The sequence below is a fragment of the Prionailurus viverrinus genome, chromosome B1 (genome assembly GCF_022837055.1).
Source record: "Prionailurus viverrinus isolate Anna chromosome B1, UM_Priviv_1.0, whole genome shotgun sequence".
Lineage (NCBI taxonomy): Eukaryota > Metazoa > Chordata > Mammalia > Carnivora > Felidae > Prionailurus > Prionailurus viverrinus.
The window spans coordinates 86,962,687-86,989,137 of NC_062564.1; the positions used below are offsets into that span (position 1 = coordinate 86,962,687).

A 26,451-nucleotide genomic window follows, 5' to 3' on the forward strand; every position below is an offset into this window, starting at 1 on the left:
AAAGTTGCTTCAGTGGAGACAAGTTACCATGACATCCAATAAAACCATGACTTTTTTCTCTTTGAATACCAGCATCTCAGGTAGTAGAACAGCAGCATGATTTAAGCAAAGAATGGACTTTGAAAACAATCAGAAAGCTCTGGACAGAAAGTTCAAGGAAGTTTTCTCCTTAATGTAATATGGGGAAAAGTTCATCTTTTTGCACTTACATAGTTGCTTCCCTCTTCAATTTGAGGAAAAAACTCAATACTATAAAATGCTTTAAATTTCATCAAGGACAGTGGGCCTCAACTTTGGATGCACCTGGGGATGGGGGGTGGTCGGAAGAGAAGCCGACCAGACCATCAGCACCTGGCCCGACACCAGATCATTCAAATCCGAATGGCCCCGCCATTGAGAAGGTTGTCTTTCAAATAGCTCTCCTGGGATTCTAATGAACAGGGTTAAATTTATGTCTTGAAAGGATTCCATTGCCTATCCTAAATAAAGATCAACTGTGGACCACAGCTGTTGGCTGTGAACACTGGCTGTAGGTCATGTGTCTAAAAATAACCATTGCAGATCCTAACCCAGTGTCTCCTTAGTTGTAAGGATTAAAAGTGGAGATACTAGGCTGTAGACAACAGAGCCTTGTAGGTAGGTGGTTGGTGTGTGTGTCATCTGTCTCCTCATACTATTTGAAAGATGAAAAGCAACTACTGAATGACAATCTCTGTAGTGACTTAATTCCACTGATGTGATGTTTAGGTGGGTGGCTGGTTGCTAAAGACACGAAGGATGTGAGTAGATTTACTCGCAACTTATGCAACAATGACCAGGCAACTGAAAAAGTTAGAGAATGGTCCCACTCATCTTGCTTCCTACAAGGCCAGTCACAACCATTCCACTGACAAACTATAGGAAAAAAGCAAAAATTAGATGTGAGAGATGTATTCAACCGAAGTAAAAACATAATGGATCTGTGGTATTTTGAGGAAATTCCTGAGACCAACAGAGAGGCACAGGGGGAAGGATGAATGAGAATACTCTTAAGTCACAGGTACGGGATAAAAAATTTGTGAGCCTTTGTAGGTGACCTGAAAGTTAACAGTACTTTATTGCTGTTTTCTACAATCTGTAGGGCAATATTAATATTCACAGCAAATTTAACAAGGATTTGAATACCTACTATGTACTGTCCTAGTTATTATACCCCCATACTAAAATGTACCCAGTGTAAATCCTTAAGATTTCATACATTAGAAATGGATTTACAGGAGTCTGAACAAAGCATTAGTCATTTAACTTCATACTGTATTTAGACATTTCTCTCAAGTAAAGAGCATCCTAGCAGGTGAATGAAAAATGCTAAGTGCAATGGAATGCTTGAAATAACAAGCAGGCTCTTAAAATAAAACTTTTAAGTTCTAAACAAAAATCACAAGTTAAACAGGTGGCTTCTGAGGTCCTCCTCAGTGAACATCTAAACAAATTATGCTAACAGTAAACAATGCTAGCTGAATACAGGTTTCTAAATACTTCTATTACTGTTATTAATATACAGTAAATTTTTTTATTAAGTTAATGAAAGGAAGAATTAGTATTTCACATTCCAGAGTTCAGAACTTAAAGGATCTGGGAGATATTTACTATTTACTTCTTAAATGGCTCCATTCTCATTTTTAAAGATATCAACCAGCAGTCTGACTACTGGAAAACAAGTAGTTTGAAAGAAAGATGAAAAGTGGTGGCCAATTTATTCATCATTAACGAAGAAAACACCAATGTTTTGGAAGAGCACTTTAGAAAACCTAGTGCCTATCTCAAGTGTGATGAAGCATCAAGCACCGGTATATGGACCCGATAAACCTACAGATGAAAGTAAACAAGGGCAAGTTCATGATACCCCTTCAGGAAACTATAGTAGACTGGAAAGATATCACAGAACGGTATGGCGAAAGGCTTCTTGTTTGTTAAGACAACACACAAGTAACTAGATATAGAAGGGAAATGTAATTATCAGCTGAAAGCAAGCTATGGACCCAAATCATATTCCAGAAATCCCTTTGCTCCTATGTTGTTTCCAAACAAGAGGATCATTTGTACTTCTTGAGGCCAAGCTGATTTAGCAAAAGCAGAATCTTAACATACAGGAAACTTTTCATCACATATTCATCAAGGTCAATTATTTCAGTTAAGAACTGTACCACTTGTGTGAAATAATAGACTGTTAAAATAGACACAAAGGTCTAATATAAAAGCTGTAACAACTACTTTCCAGTCTTGTCGGATTGCCAAGTATCAACTCCACTTTCACTAAAGCCACCTCGAAACCAAGTCTATACTGTTTTTGGCGTATAGAACTCTATAAAGAGCACTGAACATTTAAGATACTAAGCTTGTCTATAGTTGACAATTTCATACAAGTTCTAATTTAAACTACCATTTTTTTTCTTCTGGCTTCAATCCCAAGATGGTGTCCTTTCAAAGACAACTGGATAAACGGAGAGGCTGGAAACTTTAAGACCTGCTTTCCTACCGCATACTGCTCCCTTTCCTCCTGCCCATCTTTATGTTATCATAAAAGAAGCAGGTCTTGAGGGGAGGTAGCAATGTTACATCAGCTGTACAACCTACAGTACACGACAAATAATCTCCTCCTTTACTGAAATGTGAACATTTTCTCCAGAATCTCCTGCACGCTACCAATCCTTTTGACATCCACCCTGTAGGTTGCATACTAAAAGGTAAAAAAAAGTACACTTCAATAAATAACCTTTTGCAAAAATGTCTTATTGCTATAAATAGTGAGATTTCTAATCATCCAAATTGGAACAAAACAAGGTTTCAGCTCCCTGTGGGGCAACACAGCCATTTCATGCGACTGTTTTTAATGTAGGTTTGGCAGTGGATTGAATGGCATCAAGAAACCTTGCCTGTAACTTAAAGGAGTGTAGCATGAGCTGAACAGGAAGCCTACCTTCCACTGGACAGGTTGGTCTTTCTTTCCATTCTCTTAGTAAGAGTTATTTCAAAATTTAAGGCTAGTAATTAGTAAGACGTGTGTGTGTGTGTGTGTGTGTGTGTGTGTGTGTCTTGTAGGAAAATTCAACACTTCACTTTTTTACCTGTCCCAAACAGATGCTACACATGGCAACTGAAATATTCCTACAAACTGTGCAGGACAGAGACTTCCCTGAATTTATTGTCACCTACCTGAAACTAGACCATGCTTGTCTGGCCTCTTACAATCATAGCCTTCGTCTCACAGCCCTAACAGCAGCACACCGTGGAGTACAAACACCCCTGAAAGACAAAGGCCTCATAAAACCCACAGAAAAGCTATTCACTAATATTGGGACTACTTTTAGCCATGCTAGTAGAGATCACGCTTTATTTTTGTGCATCGTAAATACAGAAAAATGTTGAAAACGTAGGACTCAACTATCTAATTAAAGCTGAGTAAACTAACCTGGTCAGATCTTAATTTTTAAATGAGAAATGACAAGAGTAGTAAATATAAAGAAAAACAAAAATAACTTTACTTTCCTATGTTAATACAGGTCAAGGGACCCTTTCTTCTGAAAAGGGTTGTTAACACCAGTTCTCAGCAATAAACATAAGGCACTTGTTTAGAATACAACATCACTGCATTTTTTTCCCACTTGTTTTTCTAACCCTGTTTCCCCCCACAGTATCATTTGGAATTAATAGAGTGAATGAGGCAAATGTGGGATGATCCAGTCGATACTACTCAGAGCAAGACAGTACAGTACAATGTTTCGGGGGTGCTGTCTGGACATAAAACGAACCCTGTCAAGGTCCTCTGACACCAGACAATGTATCCACTATCAAGTAAACCTGAAAGAAAATAAAATATTTATTCAATAGTTCCAGTAAAATTGGGTCGGAGTACAATATACATGTTAGGAATTTTAGCTCCTCACGGGTGGAATCTGCATCAAGAGTTCTGAGTATTTACGAATTTTCATTCTAAGACAGTCTACATCAGTTGAACATTGTCAAGACAAATATATGAACTTCATTTCAATATACAGTAGAGTTGAAACAGAATTCACACATAAACACCCCCTATCGTATGGCTGGTGCCTCCTCCCAACACCTCAGTAGTGGCAGAGGTAGCACTAGTGTTCTTTCCCAACAATGAGAACTTCGGTTGCCACTCATAGGAGAAGTTGAAAAAAAGTTTGTGGTGGTGGTGGGGTTTTTTTTGTTTGTTGTTTGCCATCTGTGAAGATGTTCCTGAGACAGGGCCAGTTAATAAAACGGAACAAAGCACTGGAGTTCGGCTTGTACTTCTCTTTACATCACTAAATCGTTAGACCGGGACGCAGAATGCAGGCCACGTACTATGAAAGGTTGAGTTTAGCACAACTGTTCAATCAGTAGAAGGATCAGGTCTCCTGAAAATTCCCTTTAGAATATATGCCCTAGAAACTAAAAGTACCACAAAAAGATCAATCATATATACAATTGATTCATTTTACTTAATCTTATTTGCTCAGATCTTGCAAACGCAACGAGGATATTGAGCCTGAGGCCAGTTCTCAGTATACAGGTTTATCATCGTAAGGCTCAGTCTCTCCATCAAAATCGCAGTTCTCAGCTTCCTTTCAAATTAGGAAATTAGGAATTACATTCATAGTACCTGCCACCATCCTCGCCCTCAAGGAAAGCTTCATGCAGGAGCAGCACTACACCTGCATTACGGAATCCCCTGACACCGGCACTCAGCCCGCAGCGAACGCAACCATCTGCGCTCATTTTACAGCACGTTACATTGCCTCTGGCTTGCACCTCTGTTTCCACCTGTGTATTTTCACAGAAGCCCAACACAGATTAGTTGAAATATTCACACAACTGTTTTTCAAAACAATTTATTGCATCATATTTGGTACCTTATGTTTGACAACAAAAAGGAAATTACATCTGTAACTGCAGGAAAAAGAAGCTGGTCTGTTATTGAAAAAAAAAAAAAATCTTGGGCCCTTTAAAAATTACAAAGTCTTGGGCTTGCCTGAAACAACTGAGCAAGAAATATATTCTTAGAAATGTAGGGCTTCAAGTATTACAAACCTGTGACACTGTGGAAAAATTCCAGAGGTATCTAAACTGCAGCACTTTTTTTCTGCATATCGTGAACAAGGCCTGCTGAGGTTTTTAACTATTAGTCTCTTGATCAGTCATAGAATGGTAGTCAGGAGTTCTGCTCTTTAACTTCAAGCCATGGTAGATTTTCTTTTTTCACTCTTGGGTGAAAAAATTCATGCGTGCTAATTAGTTGGTGCCACATCACAGTGCATTTGGTTCTTGCATTACAGTTTTAACAAGTTTGGCCAAAACAATGCTGAAAGGTTTGCATTGCTATTTTAGTTCTTCAAGTTTTAGTTAAAATTGAGATTGTTCCAACTGGTTCCTTCAGTTAAAAACTGTGGTACAAGAACACCAAACTGATCATGTACAGTGAATTTTGGAAACACAACAAGCATATTGAACACCCTCTAGGTTTCTTAGAAATTCTGCTTGGTATCTATATGTCCCAGCTTCTACAACATCAAGCATCTGTTGTAGGTTTCTCTGTAAATAGTGATTCACATTGCATACTTCCTATGGTCAGAATCAACCCCGTAACAAAATCAGTCAGATGCTAAAGCCCCAACAACTCTTTGTGCTCAGTGAAAGAATCCAGTGCTAAAACAGCATTTATGCTGTCTGAGATATAGTAAAATCTCACAAGACAAATTTTAAAGTAATATTTCTGCCACACACCTGCTTTGTTAGCTGTAACAGCCTCCAGATTTTATATAAATTAGTTAAAAAACATGGGTGGGTAGGTAGGAATAGAATAAGGTATCTTTTTTTTTAATCCCTCAATTTTAGCAGCTTTTAATTTTTTAAGAAACTGAACCTATATCCTGTAATACGTTAGATATTTTATATATACTTTTTCAGCAGGATAAAAAACGTAAAACACTATTTGAAGGCAAGAACATTTACTCTTCTCATTCTGTGTAAGTTAGAGCAATGCAGCAGGTGCGTGACAAAAATATTATACACTAGATATGGTCCAAAGTCATTCCATTTGCTTGTTTAATGATGTTCAGATTTCATTGGCCAGTTCTTCAGTTTCTGCAGAACTATCTCCATTAACTGTGATCTTCATATCCTCTTCATATCCAGGAGGCATGAAAGCCAAAGCATAAGGGAAAAGCTTATGACAATTTGCTCTATAAACTTCAGCAGCTTCTTTACAGTCTCCTAGGCTACCATCACACAAGGCTTCTAATACCTCCATACATGTCTAAAGAAAGAGAAAAGGTAATATTATAACTTGTCCAAAAACAAAGTTTTTTACTGTGAATTTATTAGACATTTCATTATCAACACATTTTCTAAGCAAAAGGCAAATGTACATATTGAAGACACAGAAAGCATTCTATCCCCGCATATTCAATCCCTAAGAAATAGTTTCTTCAGAATCGCAGGGCTTATACAAAGGACGAATTTATAAACAGGGCCAGGACTAATGTGGGGCAAGCAAGATATGCAGCGGCTACATTTAAAGACACACTCACTCTCAGCAAGTGCTTGACCCCAGGTGGCAACTATGCTTCAACCCAGGCAGGCTCTGTGTATAAATGTCAACTTTTCCACGCTAATGTCAGGTATTGAGCTTAAGCTCTTTAGTTTTTTTTTTTTTCTTTAAGAGGCTTAGAGACAGCTGGTGGTATCAAACATTGCTTTTCAGCTCTGTATTAATTAAAGGTTTGTCCACTGAGAGGAAAGGGAGGGTCTCAAACCAAAGGGCATATATGCAAGAAAAATTTGTTCATGAAAATTGGTAACTGTTTGAACCAAACCCCTTGGGAGATATTCTTAGATTTTAAAATGATGCATGTTAACTTACATTCCTCATGTTTTCTTTATCTTTTCACTTGGAAAACATGTAGTTTGCAGATATATAGTATCCAACAAACTTTGCCAGTCTAGAAATGTTATAATCTAAATGATGTATTAATTAGCAATCAATAAGTCAAATGTTTCTTTCTTAAAAGTGTTCCTTCATTTGCTATTAAAGGACTATATCAAATGCTTTATCTGGCCAATTATCATAGGAAGTAGCGCTATGTCCTTTGTTTTTAGGCTAAACTAAAATCAGTATCTTGCAAAACATATCCATGTATCTTTTATATTTCAAGGTACATTACAAGTTATAAAATGAGTGTTTTGATTTGATCCCTGGTATGTACATCTTAAATATGTCAGAATCTTCACTGAGACTACTGCTTGGTCAGAAATGTAGAGACAGGAATGAACCAAAATCTAAAATTAACTATGGAATATATATTATATATATTATATATATATATTATATATAATATATAATATATATATTATATATATATATTATATATATTATATATTATATATTATATATATTCATATATATTATGAATTATATATATTATATATAATATATATTATATATTATATATATTATTATATATATTATATATTATATATATATTATATATTATATTAGTAAGACGTGTGTGTGTGTATATATATATTATATATTATATTTATATATATTATATATATATTATATATATTATATATATTATATATATTCATATATATATAATTTATATATATATTATATATATATTATATATATTCATATATATAATTTATATATATTATATATATTCATATATATATAATTTATATATATATTATATATATAATATATATTCATATATAAATATATATTTATATATATATTATATATATATTATATATATTCATATATATATTCATATATATAAAATTTTACTAAAACAGATTCCTAGAAAAAGTATTTTAAATAAAGATGTGGAACTAGTTCTTGAAGGCCAAGTAGCCTACTGTGCATGTGCACACACAGACAATCCTAAATAAATTTAAGATAGGGTTAGTTTCTGATGTGGATTCATAATGGCTTGGTGAATAATATGCATAATTAACAAAAAAACAATTATTTGGTAAATGTATTCTCTTTGTGAAAAGAGAAACAGAAAGTAGTGAGGTATTCTTCAGAGAGATTATGAAAAACTTTACCTGGAGGTTTCTGTTAGTGAGGGATTCATCAAGTGTTGTTGCCAACTCTATAGCTCGCTTCTGACTAGAAGGATCTAAATAATATACCATTTTGGCAGCTAAATGAGAAGAAAAAAGAAAAATTTTTTTATTTTAAAGTACAACCAGCATCTTATCCTCTATTCATTCAAATATCAAATATAACATATATGTGCACACAGAGTGTGGCACTTTATTAGAAAAGTGGGAAAAGCCATTTGAAATAAACCAAAAAAATCATGAGAGGATAGATCAGAAATAGCTTAACCGTCTAAACTAGGAGAATGATTAAGGTAAAAAACTATGAAGAAATACAAATATTCTAATGATAGTTGTTTTTGTGTAGTGGGAACATGGATTTTTCTTCTTTCTAAACTGAACAGGGGTGCCTGGGTGGCTCAGTTGTTTGAGTGTCCCACTTTTTTTTTTTTTTTGAGAGAGAGACAGAGAAATGTGGGAGAGGCAGAGAGATAGGGAGCCTGAAGCAGGTTCCAGGTTCTGAGCTGTCAGCACAGAGTCTGACATGGGGCTCGAACCCACAGACAGCGAGATCGTGACCTGAGCCAAAGTTGGACACTTAAGTGACTGAGCCACCCAGGTGCCCCAAGTGTCCCACTCTTATTTCGGCTCAGGTCATGATCCCAGAGTTGTGGGATTGAGCCTTGTGTCGGGCTCTGCACTAAGCCTGGAGACTCTCAGGATTCTCTCTCTTGCTCTCTCTCCCTCTGCCCCTCTCCTCACTTGCACTCTCTCGAAACAAACAAACAAACAAACCCCATAATTTGGGGCTGTAGGGAATACTCCATTTAATGTGTGTAGGAGTGGAGGGCCTGGGGGGTTGGGGTTGTGGGAACATGGGAGGAGAGAGATACTCAAACTTGATGGCATGAGCCAAAAATCTGAATTCAGAATTCTACAAAGGCATAGAAAGCTGCTGGCCTTCTTAGCCAGGTATTCTAAAAGCATCCTACTAAAGCACTACCCATACGATCCCATCAAGTCCAGATTTTGGACTGCTAGCACAGACCTTTGCCTATGAAATGATTTTAGGTGTTTTGCACTGTCCAATTTAATATCTTATAAGCATGAAAAATAGAAGCTGATGGTCACATCCAAGTGAATCTTAAGAGCATGTTGGAGGAGAAAGAAAAAACAAAGAAAGCCCCTCCTTCCTTATATGTAATATATAGTTAAATGAAGTTATATTGCTTCTTTGTAAAAAGCCTATGCTGAACCAGAAGAAACTACTGACCTTGATTCACAGTAATAATTTTAAGAAATTTAAAAATTTATAGGAAGCATATTTAAGCTGCCTCTGTTCTTACGATTAAAATGTGACATACACACAATGCCTCTTCCATGTGAGAAATGTGTAACCTTGTCATGAATCCATTAAAATAAAAACTAAAATTATTTTAGAAGGCTAAGATAAAAAGAAAATGAAGTGATTACCTGATAATCTGTGTGGCAATGAATCAGAATTCCTTTTCAGAAAAGTTTCATTAAAATTCTTTGGATTTGTTGCTCCAAAAAGACGATTCATTTCTTGTTTTAATACTGTCCTAACTGTATCAGGTAAATCTTTACTTTCACACACTGCTGAACAAATTAAAAACAAAATTCTATTAGCAGTCAGATACTCTGATATGATTTGCAGAAGTAAAGAAATTACTTGATGAGGCCAATGAAACAAAGCAATTACATGTAAAGATTAAATGAACCTACTTATAATTCAACATGTAAAGAGCTTACCATATAAATGTAAAAAAATGTGTATCAGGAAAATAATAATTTTTCTAACAGCATTCAAAGACATTTCACTGATAAATGATTCATTTCCAGAAAAACAAAACAAAACAAAACAAAATGCAAAACAAATAACAAAAGATGTAGTTCCATAGTCTTCTAAGCTCTTAGGGGCTGGCCCCCTCAACGTTAAAACAAATTTATAAAGTAGGGCTCTGATGGCACCCACCTGATAAATAATGTCACAGCAATTATGCAGTGCGGAAGACAAGAGGATTTTCTTCACCTTCTCCATATTCTATACCCAAGTAAGGCATTACAAAATTTATTAATTTTAAAAGAAAACATGACTGACTTCATTGACCTTTATTTGCAAGGGCTACATAAATTTAGTTATCACTATATAATAAACTCCAAAGGACCACCAAAGTATTTTCCTATAATGAATACACTCTGATAAGCATATTCCCAGGCCTTGGGATTCAGAGATGGAAAAGCTGAACCCCTAACCTCTCTGACTGAATGTTAGTATGCTTTTTTCATTACTATTTTGGTATAGACAGACAGTTTGAAGCTTTGAGCCAGAAAGACCTGGGTATGGATCTAGGCTTGAACAAGTCACAACCTCTCTGAACTTATTTCTTGAACCGTAAAACTGAGGAGCTATCTAACCTAAAAGGATCACAGTAAGGAAAAGTTACATTTTTAAAAAAAAATTGTTTTAACGTTTATTTATTATTGAGAGACAGACAGACACAGAGCGTGAGCAGGGGAGGGGCAGACACAGAATCTGAAGCAGGCTCCAGGCTCTCAGCTGTCAGCACAGAGCACAACGCGGGGCTAGAACTCACAAATTGCAAGATGATGACCTGAGCCGAAGTCTGTCACCTAACCAACTGAGCCACCCAGGTGCCCCAGAAAAGTTACATTTTTTAAAGTTAATTATATAATAGCTAAATATATAATTCAATAAAGTACAGTTATTATTTTTGTTACAGATTGAAAATATATTTTCCTCATGGTTAGGAACTATGGTGGTCGCTTAAAATGTGGACAACAACCATTTGTACTGCTGAATATGTATCCTATATACATAAATTACTATGTGAAGCAAAAGTTTCATGGAATACTAACCTTAATTTTGTGCCATGCATTCTGGTATTTTCTACTCTATTCTTTTTTTTTTAAGAGTGAGAGAGTGAGAGAGCGTTGAGTGGGCGGGGGGAAAGGGGCAGAAGGGGAGAGGGAGGGAGGGAGGGAGGGAAGGGGAGAGAGAGAAAGAGAGAAAGAGAGAAAGAGAGAGAGAGAGAGAGAGAGAGAGAGAGAGAGAGAGAGAGGGAGGGAGGGAGAATCTCAGGCAGGCTGCACCCTCAGTGCAGAACCCAACTGGGGGCTTGATCCCAAGACCCTGGGATCATGATCTGAGCTGAAATCAAAAGTCCAACACTCAACCAACTGAGCCACCCAGGTGCCCCTCTGCTCTATAGTATATTTCTATATTAGGCTTTCAAATGGTAGTAATGGCCCACTTATTGTCTAATGGATCACTACACCATGTTTAAACACACTGAATTCTTGAGTGGTTAACATCTCTGAAATAGTCTACACATAATTAGTAACTGAATAACTGATCGCTGTGTCCTTTGTTAGTTAAATAGCATTTCTTCTATCATTCTATTGAATTGGGTGGTTCGAATAAATGAGTTATTAAGGAATTTTGCTTAATCTCCATTATGGCTGTACTTGTAACTTGATTTTGGCAACTTATCAACAGATTTCAAGGAGCGCGCGAGTGCAAACAGAAAGAAAAGTTGGTAAAGCAGATTATAGCCAATCACAATGACTATTGTATCAAAAAAACACAGGTCTTCTAAAAAAAAATGTTATATCCATGGGCCTTACTGGTTTGAATGAAGTGCTTTCGGGACACTATATGCAGATGGGAAAGTAACTGTATAGTTACATTATAGTTGGTTGTAAGTGGACGCTATGCTTTTCATGTTTTTTATTACCTTCATTAATTTGTTTTCCTCAGATTAAAATAATCCCCCAGAAAAATCGAAACTGCTTTAAGAAAAAAGAAAAAAGCCCACACAATTAAAAACAAATATATATATTCAGGATGTATAAAGAAGAAATATTTATATAACTCCGAACTTCCACTAATAGCTATTTCCAAAAACATTTCCTCCCCAAGTCACAAAATGTTTGAGGCTGATTGTTAGCTCCCCTACACTATGTAGATTGGCACTATAATTTCCAGGAAGATACTAATTTAAAAAAAAAAAAAATTCAACTGCAGTAAGACTCAGAAAGTTGTATGAATTCTGTGTAATGCAATATTACCTATGTCTTTCAGGAAAGGGGCAACCTCATGCATCACAGGTCTACTACGTAAGCTTTTATTACTAAAGATTAGTAGGGGATGAACCAATCTAAAAGTCCTTTGAAAGTGACTAAAATGAACAAAAAAATATTGAGGTCTCAGGAAAATAAAACATCTGAGACTACTGAATTAGTTTCCTTGTTACCTTATGATACAATAGTAAGTCTTGTGAATCAAGGAAAAATAATAATTGAGGGAAGGGGAGTAAAACTTTTTATGAGAGGCTTCTGAATCCTCTGACATCCTAAAATTAAAATAATGTTTGGTTCATGCTCTGAGCTTATTAGCAGACTGGATTAATTTAGTAATTGTCAATGGTTAAAAGTCGCACTGAAAAAGGGGTAGATTCTTAGCCAAAAGAATTTCTCTGGGTTCCTAGGCTAGCTCCCTGTTTTGTTAATAATTTGGGTAGAAAATGCTCACATTCTGTGCAAGATAATGACTACTCACTACTAGGCTCTAAAGCACAACCTACTAAGTGATTACCATTCAAAAGGGTAAAATAGTTTAAATAAGAGGATCAACAAAGCTTTTGGGGAGAAATACATAAGCACAGAAGAAAAATAATCTGCAGATAAAAGGAAGAAATGGGTTTGTACAAATGAGAGAAGAAAAGATGTAAGATTCACTGTAGATCAAGGTGACCAAACAGTGATTTTTTTTAAAAGTATGTAAGGGAATAATAAACAACTGAATCCCTAAATGTACCAAGCAGAAATGTACCAAGCAGAAATGTAGTACCAAGCAGAAATGTAGTTTAAATTGCTTTAAATCCTACAACTTTAAGAAAAAGTGAAAAACTTGAAAAGGGCACATACCAAATCATCCTCATAATTAAAAAGCAGAGAGGAAGATTGACGTATATGGTAAATTAGTTTAGGCAGCAGATACTAATTACACTGGTAGTATAACAACATTCTGAAGATTTGGAAGGGTATTCATAACCAGGCTAAAATGAATATTTACTTAGAGAAGTTTCTATAATAAAATAGGTGTCAAGGCACCGTTTTTTCCCCATATTCCCCAAGAAGAACTGTTGTAAGGGTTTCTTTGTAAAGAAGCAGTTAGTAAAATATAACTTGACATGACAAATGTGTTCTTGAAAAATTACTTCAAAGTTAAATCTTATTTTAAAACTACCAAAGCTATCAGTTTTATTAAAGGAAACTTGTGGGGTATATCAAAGATGCCCCTACTCTGGGTGTCTGTGGTTGCACAAATACTTTTACATACTACACAACTGTACCCAAATTCTTGAAGGCCTTTTAAAGACAGTGCATCTTTATCACTCCAAATTATCACTGCTTTAATGCCTAAATTTAGTCAAAATAAGGATTACTTTGTTACTCTTCCAGACAATGTCTGGAAGCTACGGATACAGCTCACAGCTAACTAAATAATTCTAACTCTTACATCAGGACCATTCTGCCTTTCTTTGTTCTTCTGAAGCATTTTTGTTCCTAATATAACTGTTCTAAGACAACAGTCATATGTTCATCAATCCACATACTTACTATAAGCAAATACATTTAAATATGCCACTTTTAATTCATATTTCAGAGGGAAGTCTCCAAATCCATAAGACTTCTATATATTATTTTACTACTACCTTTTAGGAAAGAGTTGATTATACAAGAACAAAGTGTTCATGTTAATTTTGAGAACAATTTAAGTGCACTCCATCCTAAGCAAGAATGGATTTAAGACCATTATTCCTGGCCTTAATTTTCGGACTCATGACTTCAAACAAATTTTAATATGAAAACACTAGAAAGAAATTTCTCTATTTTCTCTAAGAATAGCAATTCCTTCTTCTATTTTATGAGGTGGTTATGTTATTTTTTACTTTCAGAATTAAAAACACTAAAAAACAGTTCAGTGTCTATAACAGGAATCATTTTTTTTTTGACAGGCATAAATATACTTTAAATAAGGATTTACTTTTTCTTAGAAGTCAACACAAGGTTTGTGTTTTTATTTTTTTAGTTTATTAATTTTTGAGAGGGAGAGAGACAGAGAACGAGCAGAGGAGGGGCAGAGAAAGAGGGAGAGACAGACTCCGAAGCAGGCTCCAGGCTTTGAGCTGTCAGCAGAGTCTGACGTGTGGCTCAAACCCACGGACCACAAGATTATGACCTGAGCCAAAGTTGGACTCTTAACTGACTGAGCCACCCAGGCACCCCCAAAACAACTTTCTTCATCGGGAGGACAATTAAACATTTTTCAAAAGACTGACTGGGATGTCTGGTTTAATCTCATTATTTCCAGGTATGTATGGATTCATATGTGGCTGAGTATTTAGCAATGAGACAGGTAACTTAATAGTATTTGCAGACTGTTCTATTAAAAATTCAATTTCCCTTCTCTATTCACTTAAAACTCAAACCACCACCACCACTTGACTACAGGAGTACTTTACTCTAAATTTCAAGCTCTTGTGGTAGTAGAAAGAACAATATGAAAACCTGAGCTCTCATCCCTGCTTCATTACTAATTATTTATGTTACCTTGAATAAGTCATTTAATCTTTTAGGGTCCCATATTTCTCAACTATTACTAAAATGAAAAACAATTAGCATAACATTCTACCTTTTACTCTCTAAAATTCTATAGTTCTACTTTATGTTAGAAGTAGTATATGGATCTTATTGTGAAAATATCTGAAAAGTACAATGATTGTCTTAAAGTTCTTTTAAACCTGTATTTATTAACAAAAATTTTATGACAAAGAATTCTGAAGACAGATAAATAAGGAGACAGCTAGTCAATTTCAAAGAGATTCTTCAATTTTAGAACAATTTACTAAAAGCTTTACATAACGAATATGATTCACAATTTCAACTTACGTGTTAACTTTTTAGAAACAGAAACAAAGGTGATTCTCAAATATCTGGACTAAACAATTCTATTATCAAAATCAAGTAACATTTCTAGCCTTAAAATAAATACCTTCATCACAAAGAAAAGAACCCTGCTTTTCCCCTTAGCTAATTTAATACCCAACAGCTTTAAAATGATTAAGTTTATGACAAGCTTATATAGATCACTTATACAGTCACTATCAACTACTATAACCAAATACTTAAGTAATGGAAAACAAAAACATACCAGTACTAAAGAGTCGAATCATACACTCATGAAGCCAGGGATGACTAGAATCAATAGCAAATGCCCTCTTTACTGATTGTAGCATCAAAAGAAATTTTTCTATAAAAAGAAAAAGTAAGATATATTTTGATCATTTGATAAAATAAGATGCCCTCCTTTGGAAGATTAAGATCTTACAAATAGAGAAACTAATTTAGAGTCAATCACATTTGAACTGCAACGTAAGTGAAGCAAATGATTTCCTCAGATTAGCAACATTAGCTAATGATTTCCACACAATATTCTTTTAAGAAAAAAGGTTTTATGAAGTACAAAAAAAATTAGATAGCATTCAATATTTGGACTAATGCCATAGGAACAAAATTTGAAGCCATCTCACTTCTTAACCTCCTTTAATCAGAATAAAGGGATCTTCTGCACTACTTATAAATCTTGATTGTTTATACTTGAATCTCCTTTCTTGGGTTTTGTGACATGTGAAATGGTTTCCCTCCTATCTGACTGTCCTCTCCTATCAATCCTTGGCTCCTGTTTCTCCTCAAAAAGTACAGTATTTACCAAGGTTATTATTTTCAGTGATTTCTAAGCTCTCTCTATACTATCCCCATACTCACACCCCCATGTTTCCCCAGCTTTAGTAGTGTTTCCACCTGTTCCATGGAAATTTCACCTGAATACTTACTGAACTTCCAAGTCTCATCTATAACTACCTCCTCTTTGTTACGACTTCCCTAATTTGGTACCGTTCTCCAAATAACAAAATTGAAACCTCCAGGCTCCTCTGACATTTTTCTCTTACCCAACACTCAAAAAGCTAAAAACACTGCCATACCCTTTACTACCCATTTCACACAACAATGAAATCCAACAGCTGAAGAGCCCTTCAGAGGTCTTTAGAACACAACCAAGAAGCCAACTGAATGGAATTTAGATTCCCCTTCCTCACTTCAAGCAGAACAACTTTTTTATACTTCGGTATTCCATTTAAGAATATTTGTTAAAAAGGAAGTTATAATTAACTGTTCTTTAAAAGTTTCTAAATTACTTGACTATTTACTAAAGTTTATTTTCTAAATTTTGGAAAACAGAATTATAACAAAACACTGTAATCACTCAATCCATCAAGAGACCTTCTGTTATTTTTTTTATCTATTTCTTCCTGGCCTTTTTTCTATAATACATATTCATGTAAATATCTTAATAAAAATTAAAATCAAACTATAGCTTTTTGTCCTATTTTCAAGCAATGCTGTATGAGAACCTTTCCCCATTATTAATTACCTTTGATAAACATGATTTTTAAATGGAAACTCTATAGGGGCACCATTTTCCATCTCCTTAAGTAGAACGTAAGTTACACTGCTTGGAACAACAACCTTCTGTCAGAGCTTATTAACCAAGTTCTGTTCCCTTCCCTTAATGATATACTTAGTTTTTTTTCAATGAACCACTTGGATTACAGCAATTCAATTCCACAAAATCAGTATCTATATGTAGTTTAGGCATTCTAAACAAGACAACCAAGACCCTTCATTTATTTTCTATCTGGTTTGGGCAATACAGAAACCTCTACATTATTTACACACACTTGTGTTTTCTTAAAGCATCCTCTTCCTTTCTATCCAGCTCTTCTTTTAGAAATGATTCATCCTTCAAGATTACACCTTAAGCGCCACATCTTGTAACAATAGCTAATAAAAACCAACATTTATTCAATGCTTACTGTGTATCAGGCACTAATCTAAGCTTTATGTCATTAACTTTATTCACACAAGTACACGGCAATTACTACATATGACCTTAATCCTAGTTATGGATGTTCATCTATTGTTGATTTTAATGTCCTAGAAGAGATAATAGTATCATTATACCTCCCCACAACATCTTGCACATGTAGCACGCATTTCTGTGAGGAAGCTGCATTGGCAAAAAATCCTACACTGGTAAAGCTACTGGACTTGGGTAACTATATCTAAGAAATACAGTGATCAATTTTATCAGGGCCACTATCCCCTAATTGCCTACCTTTCCTAAAGTAAATCTCAAAGGCAAAAAGATGCGTTTCTATCTTGTTCTTCACCAAGTTCTTCAACGGTGTTAAAAATTTAATAGCTTCTTCCAATGGAGTTTCAACCTAACAAAAATAAAAGATATTATACAAATGGAAGCAAGATGGAGGGGTATGATGTTATTCTCTCCATTAAAAACACTTTCTGGTTTTTTATTGTTGTTGTTGTTTTGGTAAAAATCACTTACCCATCACCCAGAAATACTGTCATATTTTAACCCCCCACAGTCTAAAGGAAGGGGATTTTGAACTCTAGAACTCTTCGCTGGTTTTTAACCACAGATATTACATTATCTCTAAATAGAAACTATCCAACAAGTGAAGATGAAGATAAAACAGAACCAGGGAAAGAAAGACAGTGAGATAAACAGGTAAGATAATTGGGGTGGGGTTGGGGGGATGGGAACCGAGGAGAGATGTTAAATAGGATGAAGAGGGGTAAGAATGAGAGGTGGAGAATATTACAGGATGAGTCAACGTTCTTTTTAAACTCAAAGTGAAGTACAATCAAGCTATTAAAAAAAAAAAGATTCCATCTTGCATTGTTCTAATAATACAAATTCTATAGAATTCATATTTATTCTAATGCCATGCTAATGGTGTGATGGCATATGAAAATATTTATACTTATAGAACTCTGTCTCTACCACCCTTTAGTAATTATATAAATGTCATATTAATTACATACTTCTAATCATTACTGGGCAGGTATAATGTTTACTACATAATTGTGCTATTGTTACACTTCTAGACTGAGTATTTAGACAAGATTCTTCTCTGTAGACTGAGGTGTGGGTGGGGAACAATACCATATTTATCAGAAAGGCACTGAATATCTGTGCCTGTTTGTCTTGTCTCATGACAGAGGCAGTGACAATTTATCCTTGATGGAATCTGGATTTGCTATACCTGTCTAACATGCCTCTTCTAATTTGGTAATTGTGTTTCACCAACACAGTTTCTGGCTAAGGAAACGATTTCACAGTATTAAAAAGGAAAAAAAAGTTGAACAAAAAATTGATGTCTATGAGATTTGCTGTATACTACTAGCATGTAAAGCAGCTGGCATTATTCTGAAAGGTATGTGCTCTGAACAAGAAATCAATATATGGCACTGTCACTCTAATAGCTGTAGATACCAGGAGACAGAGGGGGAAAGAGGGGCCCTCAGAAGTATGTCTTTCTCACACATTTTTAATATTTTGCTTATCTTATTCCCATGATTCTATGTCCTATTGAGTTGGAATTTGTGATATACAGGGAAGAAATGTCTACCAAGGAAGGTAAAAAAACTGGAAACTGAAATTGTAATGGAGCTGTATCAAGCTTGAAATGAAGACTGCTGTACTGATCAGGGTAATTTATCACCAGGGAGATATGGCTGCTGTTAACAAAATGGATACAAGGAATATAGGGCAGCTGAGTCATACAAACATTATACTTACTGAAATCAAGTTTTTGAACTTGGAAAAATAAAAGGGAAATTCTGCCTGCATTTCTAGTAAGTGAGAATACATGCCTCCACAGGAGATCTGGATCTGAAATTTCTACATGTTTCCTTGTGCCTTACTTGCAAAGGGAAGATTTTGTTAGGCTAAATCTGAGTGCTTAAACATATGTCCATAACCACAATAAAGCTAACTACATTCTACATTCATATATACAAAATGAAGTATAGGGTTATATACACAAAAGCCTATCAACAGGGATGAATTCTAAAATCAGTGCTTAAGATCAGGAGAAAAAAAAAAAATCAACAGAACTACCCTTGAAAATTCCTAAAGTTGTAAAGACATATATATATATATATATATATATATATATATATATATATATATATATATATATCTCATTAATTTGCATTATATGTATGAAAACCATATATTAGGTATCAAAATCCTAATCCCTGTAGCAAAATGTTCTCACTAGGAGAAGATGCACACAGAAACTGACAGGGACTAAACAAATGGTAGTTATACTTCTATCATACTTAGTTAGGGTTCTATGTTCACTGAGTGGAATACTGGATGAAATTGCTAGAATTATGCATACTCGTTTGTTACTCAAAAAAAATTACATCCAGTACCTGCTCTGGCAGCACATATATTAAAAAAAACTACAACGAGTCATGAAGATTTGAATTTACTTAAGTTAAAGAAATGTACACTGGGATTGCATTGTGTTGATGGGCAATATAAGAGATCTGCAAGGGTGGTTTGATCACATGCAATTTTTAAATTTATAAACTGATGTGAAGTCTAATCCACGTTACACTGTTATATAGGAGTACGTCTCCCTATGCTCCCAGCATAGCAACAAAAAGCTTGAAACTATTATACCTTATACAGCCAGAATATTAAGGACACACTGATAAAGAACATGTGTGTATACAGAAGGAAAAAATAGTCCGGCTGAGGTAAGTACTGACTGAAGGTGAGGAGGGACACAAGATGGGTGGCACATGAGGGAACTCAAAAATAACAATTTATTGCCTCATGATACACTGGAGAAACTTCAGGTTTATACTCAGTTAACTAAATATTAAACTCACTCACTAAACCTTTTCCTATTTTCCTTTTTTCCTTACCTGGAATTACCGCTAACTTAACGATGCTTCTACTTCATATTATATATATAAAATCCTGAATGACACTAAATATACCACTTATCACATGAAGAATGATAAAATATAGGATCACAAAAAATCACAATCTATAGACTGTAGATCCAAACTTGGCAGGCAGCATTTAAAAGAGCCTACAATGCCATACCTTATTATGATGGCTTGGTATAATCTGGTGCTGCCACCACACTGGGGATATACGTAAGTATGGATGCTATTAGAAGGGGGCATCCTGGCGGCAGTTATCCTAGGAAGAGAAGGGTGTTATGTGCCCAACAAGCAAGAGAAGTATATATTAAACAGCACCCCAGATCAGGGTGCCTTCCACTGGGCTCCTTGCAAATAAAGCACTTTCTGTAGGAATTATTTTCTTCTGAGACTCTACAACCCTATATAGGTATTAATAATTAGACTATAACTTGACATCTGGTCCAAAAGCAGCCATGATAAGCTAGACACAAGAAAAACTCAAGTCAAAAATAAAAGGAAAACCCAGTAAGGAGGCCTGGTATGCTAGCATAAGAATTCTGCTCTGTGGGATTACCCTTTATTAGACAAGGACTGAACAAGCCAGACAGATCCTCTCTTTAAAAAGTATAATGTGAGATATGAAGTGTTACAAAGAAAAAAGTCATTAAGGAAAAGTCAAAGGAAAGAATGGTGCTGGCAGACAAGTTAGTGGTGGTAGTAATAAAGAAAGCTGAGGTATAAAGACGGAGGGCCCTTAAAATTGATATTATCCCTGAATAACTGAAATTCTCCATGAGGCCTAAAAGGTCCATTTTCTGTGCTTCCTCCCTATTCTGTGTATTTTTCCAATAAGCACCCAACAATAAAATGTAGTATCTTTGTTCCTGAAACAGTTACACAATTATTTGTGAAAAGATGTCAATATATCCTTTGAAATCCAAGCCAGATTTCTCTATGGTTCTTAAATAGCAACACTGCTATGAGACATACTGTCCATCTGCTCTGGTATAATCCTAAAACTATTTTCCAACTCTATTTACTAAGTATTATAATTTTTCTTCATTATAGAGCAGTTGATTTTGGTTTTTTAGTTACTAGCGAGGCTAATACTGAACTCTAGGGCAATGTGCTCACTGCCTTATTATGCCTTATTATGTGCTTTAACATAATAAATTATGCAATTATTTTCACATGGAGTAGGTGAATGTCAAGAGCCAGGAGTACACAGGTACGTTACTAATCAAAATGGTTTGTGTGACAGTGAATACCTTGGTTTCAGCTTAATGATTAAAAATGGCACATGTGATTTTGGCCTGGGGGAAAATATTTAGGAACTTTAAAGACATTAGGTTCGAATAGCAAAATTAATAAATAAGGACTGTAAACCGACACATGGATGAGAAATATACATATACACTCACTTTTTAACAAGCTCAATTTGGTCTCTAGATATAAAAAGTTGCATGTTACCACTTGTAACAGATGCTACATTCTTTACACATATAGTTCCTTTCTTTAATCCTAACATCTCTGCCTAGTAGGGATTTTTACTAGTCCCATTTTATAGATGAGAAAATCATCAGAGAGGTTAGACAAAGTGTCCAAACACACAATGAAGTGTACATGCTGATATGTGGACCCAGATCAGAATGACTCAAAAGCCAAAACTTTCCACTATACCATACTGGATTACTCTGGATCATGATCATTACTACAAGTTTTAAATGTGAAGTATGATCAGAGAGAGAGAGAGAGAGAGAGAGAGAGAGACAGACAGACAGACAGAGGAGACTAAAAATTAAAAATTTTCACTCAAATAATAATCAAATTGGTTGAATAAGACCATATTAAATGATAATAGCTGTCATGAAATTTCACTAAATTGTGCTAAACCCTTTATTAAGTACCTTGGCCAGTTTCTCAGGGATAAGTTCTTCTTTGGGACCTCCAATTTCTTCATCATCATCATCCTTTTTCTTTTTCTGATTTCTCTGCTGCTTTTCTTTTTCTGCATTTTTTTTCTCTTCTTCTATCTGGGCTTTCTTTTGAGCTCTTCTTTGTTTATTACGTAGCTTCTTTAGCTCTTTGTCAGACATGTTTGCTGTAGGCAATAAGTGTTAATTAATTAAAAGCATATAAATCAGGTTAGTAATGATCAATCACTAATTTAATATTCTCACTAAAACTCTCATAAAAAATATTACATGTTAGGGGGGCCTGGGTGGCTCAGTCGGTTAAGCCTCTGACTTCAGCTCAGGTCATGATCTCACGGATCATGAGTTCGAGCGCTGTATCAGGCTCTGTGCTGACAGCTCAGAGCCTGGAGCTTGCTTCAGATTCTGAGTCCCTCTCTCTTTGCCCCTCCCCCACTCTGTCTCGCTCTCAAAAATAAATATTAAAAATTTTTAAAAAATATTAAATGTTATATGTGTTCATATGCCTCTGTGTATCTAGGCCCTTTAACAGTTCCACACACGTAGAGAATACTGTAACCTCTTTAAAACTTTGTTTTGAAAACAGGTGGAGACCTGGTGCTGCAACCATGGCAAAACATAAAAAAGTATACAAGTTCATCCAACAATATTAAACTAGTTGCAATTCTAGAAATGTTCATATTTCTATGGCTTTGGACTATGCTTTTTCTTAGTTATGCCCCTCTAACCTTGTCAGTTATTCATTCTCTACTCTGTGCTGCCACTATGACATATATTTTGCTTGTAACAATACTTTGTTTATACAGGTGTTTCTCTTTTAGACTGTGAACTCCTTGGTGGAAGAGACTTTGTCTTCCTCATAATCTTTGTATTCTCAGGGCCTAGCAGAATATACAGAAAACACTCAAGTATTTGTTGACGGAACAATGAATAACTATAAGATAAATTAAAAATTTGACACTGAAAATTAACAATAGCTCTTGAGTATAAAATAAACAATAGCTCTTGTCTCAAAAGACAGCCTGGAAATCACTGATAAATATGTAATAATGAAGTAAAAACTCTATACTATTTAGTCTTCAAGCAGTAAATCTGAATGCTACATGTACAATTGGTATTTATTTGGTAATACTTGTTGATACCAAGACATGAAAAAAGTCATTCTAAAATATACCACCACTGTGGTGACTTTAAAATATGCCCATAAATTGGAGCGCCTGGGTGGCTCAGTCGGTTAAGCGGCCGACTTCGGCTCAGGTCGTGATCTTGTGGTCCGTACGTTCGAGCCCCGCGTCGGGCTCTGTGCTGACAGCTCAGAGCCTGGAGCCTGTTTTGGATTCTGTGTCTCCCTCTCTCTGACCCTCCCCCGTTCATGCTCTGTCTCTCTCTGTCTCAAAAATAAATAAATGTTAAAAAAAAATTTTTTTTAAATATGCCCATAAATTCTTTCCTTCAAAAGGCAGAACCTATTTCCCTGCTTCCCTTAATTGTGGGCTATACTTACTGACTCACTTCTAACACATGGAATGTGCTAGAAATCAAAGTATATGACATCCAAGATCAGAACATAAAAGCACTGTGGATTGCTCCTTGCTTTCTCTTGGACAACTCAGAAGAAACCAACTGCCATGTTGTGAAGATAGCCAAACAACTTTATGGAAAGACCCATGTGGCCAAAAAACGGCTTCTGGGTATGAGACGAAGCCATCTTGGAAGCAGATTCTCCAACTCAAGTCAACCTCTCAGATGCCCTGGCTGTCTTGACTTCAACCTCCTGAAAGACCCCTACATCTTTCAAAATCATACAGCTAAGTGACTTCTGAATTCCTGAGCCACAGTAACTCTGATATAATAAATGTTTGTTATTTGAAGCTATGTGTAAGCAATAGCAGCAACAGATAACCAAGACAGATTTTGGTACCTGGAAGGGGGATGCTGCTGCAATAAAAACCTAAAATGTAGAACTGGTTTTGGTTCCAGAGAGTGGCAAAAGGTGGAAAGACTTGGAGAAAAGCATTAATGGAAGCTCAAAGAACCCTACCTAGACTATTAACAGAGTCAATTTTGAAGAGACATGTTATAGTCATGTAGAGGCAGAAAGTTAAGTAACATTTATAAAATCTATCAAATGAACTCGGTGATCTAGTTAGGGGTATTTCCAGACCCCCCCCCCCCAAAAAAAAGGTAGTTAAGGGGGCATCTGATTCCTCTTTCAGCTTGTAATAAAAATGCAAGAAAAAGAAACAAATGGAAGAAGGATTTAACGGCTCTGAAAATTCTCAGCCTCTCCAGAAATGGCTGCTGAGCAAAGATCAAATTCAGAGAACTGCCAAGAAAGCATGTCAAGAAAGCATGTCAACAGGGAAAGTTGAGTTTGGCTTTAAAATCTTTTAAGACTCAGGGGTGCCTAGGTGGCTCAGTTGGTTAAGCATCCAACTATTAATCTTGGTTCAGGTCCTATGTTGGGCTCCATGCTGGGTATGGAGCCTACTAAAGACAAGGAAGGGAGGGAGATTCCTTTAGGCTTAGAACTCAGAAAGATGGTGCCTCAGTTACTAGTCACCCCAAAATTTTAAGGGTATGAGTCACAGATCCTCTCAAACAACAGAGCTTCTAAGAAACTTAAGGGTGGTGTCCTCTCAGTGCTCAAGGTAGACAAAGATATTTGTGCATGTGGATTCTAATAAGACTCACAAAAGATCCCTAAAAGTTTTAAGAGAATTAGATGGGTAGAAACAGCAAATCTGGACTGAAAGGAATGGAGATAGTATAAAATGAAAAGACCTCCCAAATTTTGGAAGCAGACTGAAAAACTACTAAGGTGCAAACAAATGTTAACTATCAATTAATTAATTAATTTTTAAAAAGTAATCTATACACCCAACATGGGGCTTGAACCCATGACTCCAAGATCAAGAGTCACAAGCTTTTCCAACTGAGCCAACCAGGCATCCTGCAAATGCTATCTTTTAAGAACAAGAAAAGATGATACAGAAGGTGGAACCAAGAACCCAGAACATAGAACCAAGAGCCATAAGAGAATTATTCCTACACTGTGAGTCCTAATCCTGTACCCAACTGGACTTGAGAACTGCCATGAACCAGTCACTCTTGTGTACCTCTCATTCCTCCCTCATCACCCCTTTCTGAATAAGAATATCAACAGTGGGTACCCTATGCCTCTGCCATCAATTTATACTGAATATGTGGTTGATACAGGATTTCATATCAAGAACTATACTTGAAGAGCTATACTTTTTTTTTTTATTTTTATTTTTTAACATTTATTTATTTTTGAGACAGAGCATGAACGGGGAGGGTCAGAGAGAGGGAGACACAGAATCCGAAGCAGGCTCCAGGATCTGAGCTGTCAGCACAGAGCCTGACGCAGGGCTCGAACTCACGAACCGCAAGATCATGACCTGAGCCGAAGTCGGCCGCTTAACCGACTGAGCCACCCAGGCGCCCCTTGAAGAGCTATACTAACTATACTAAAGAACCATATTCAAGAACCCTTATCAGCACCTGCGCCTCATTTATATGTAACATTCTGGACTCTGAGCCAATGCTGTAATGGAATGAGACTTTTGAAGGCCTTGGGAGGGGCAAGTGTATTTTGCATTTAAGAATAATATAAATAATTTGTGTCCTGATTGTAGAACATGGCAGTTAAAAATATATCTACAAATTGTTTCATTCTTCTCCCACTCAAATATAGTTTATACTCGGTAATTCACTGCTACCAATTAGAATGTGAAGGAAGTAATGGAATGTTGTGTCAAGAGAACAGAACATTAAAAATGTTGTGGCTTCTTCCTTGCTCTCTCATGGCTAGCTTTATGAACTCAAGAAATCTAGAGAGACTAACATATTATGGCCACCTGCCAAAAGCCATGCAAGTGAGCCATCTAGGAAATGAATCTTCTAGTCTTAGTTAAGCTTTTGGATGACTGTAGCCCCAGCCAACATCTCAACTACAACTTTATAAGAGACCCTAAGCTGGGCCCACCTAGAGGCTACTACATTCCTAAACTATAGAAATAATTATTTTAAGCTGCTAAATTTAGGAATATTATGTGGCAATAGATAACCACCATCAGAACAAATACAGACTTGTTTCTCTTTTACCTAGTAAAGAAGCCCTTACTACTGAAAAAGAAAATTTCAAACAAGGATGAAAACTTACATTCTGGAAACAAAAGACTATAAATGAGTAGCCACAAAAATGCTGACCTTTTAATGACTGTACAATAATTGCTACCACTTGCATCCTTACTACACACTAGATACCATCCCTACGTTATTTTGTTTAATGTCCTTAATAATCTCATGGATTAGAGTATATTATTTTATGTATGAGAAAACTGAGGTTTCAGAGGAAAAACAATCACTCAAGTAATAATAAAAGACACAGCAAGGATTTAAATCCACTTCACTCTCATTCCAAATTCTGGGCTGTTTCTTTCTATTATGCTATACTGGGGGTCAGCAATCATTT

The 26,451-nt window shown here is 35.7% G+C and overlaps 1 protein-coding gene across 3 annotated transcripts in view; it reads right to left on the minus strand.

Moving 5' to 3' along the window:
* Nucleotides 1–3,835: 3,835 nt before the first annotated feature.
* NAA15 (N-alpha-acetyltransferase 15, NatA auxiliary subunit) overlaps nucleotides 3,836–26,451 on the minus strand; it is an 84,418-nt gene continuing 61,802 nt past the window's right edge. For 2 of the 3 annotated variants that reach the window (XM_047855130.1, XM_047855132.1), the window contains exons 15-20: nucleotides 21,927–22,120; nucleotides 17,384–17,492; nucleotides 15,359–15,457; nucleotides 9,571–9,717; nucleotides 8,101–8,198; nucleotides 3,836–6,301 (exon numbers count right to left, since the gene is read on the minus strand). In XM_047855130.1, the coding sequence (XP_047711086.1) occupies nucleotides 6,101–6,301; nucleotides 8,101–8,198; nucleotides 9,571–9,717; nucleotides 15,359–15,457; nucleotides 17,384–17,492; nucleotides 21,927–22,120 (848 nt within the window). In that variant the 3' untranslated portion in view covers nucleotides 3,836–6,100. The remainder of the gene's footprint in view (nucleotides 6,302–8,100; nucleotides 8,199–9,570; nucleotides 9,718–15,358; nucleotides 15,458–17,383; nucleotides 17,493–21,926; nucleotides 22,121–26,451) is intronic. The other variant, XM_047855131.1, reaches the window with a different exon arrangement.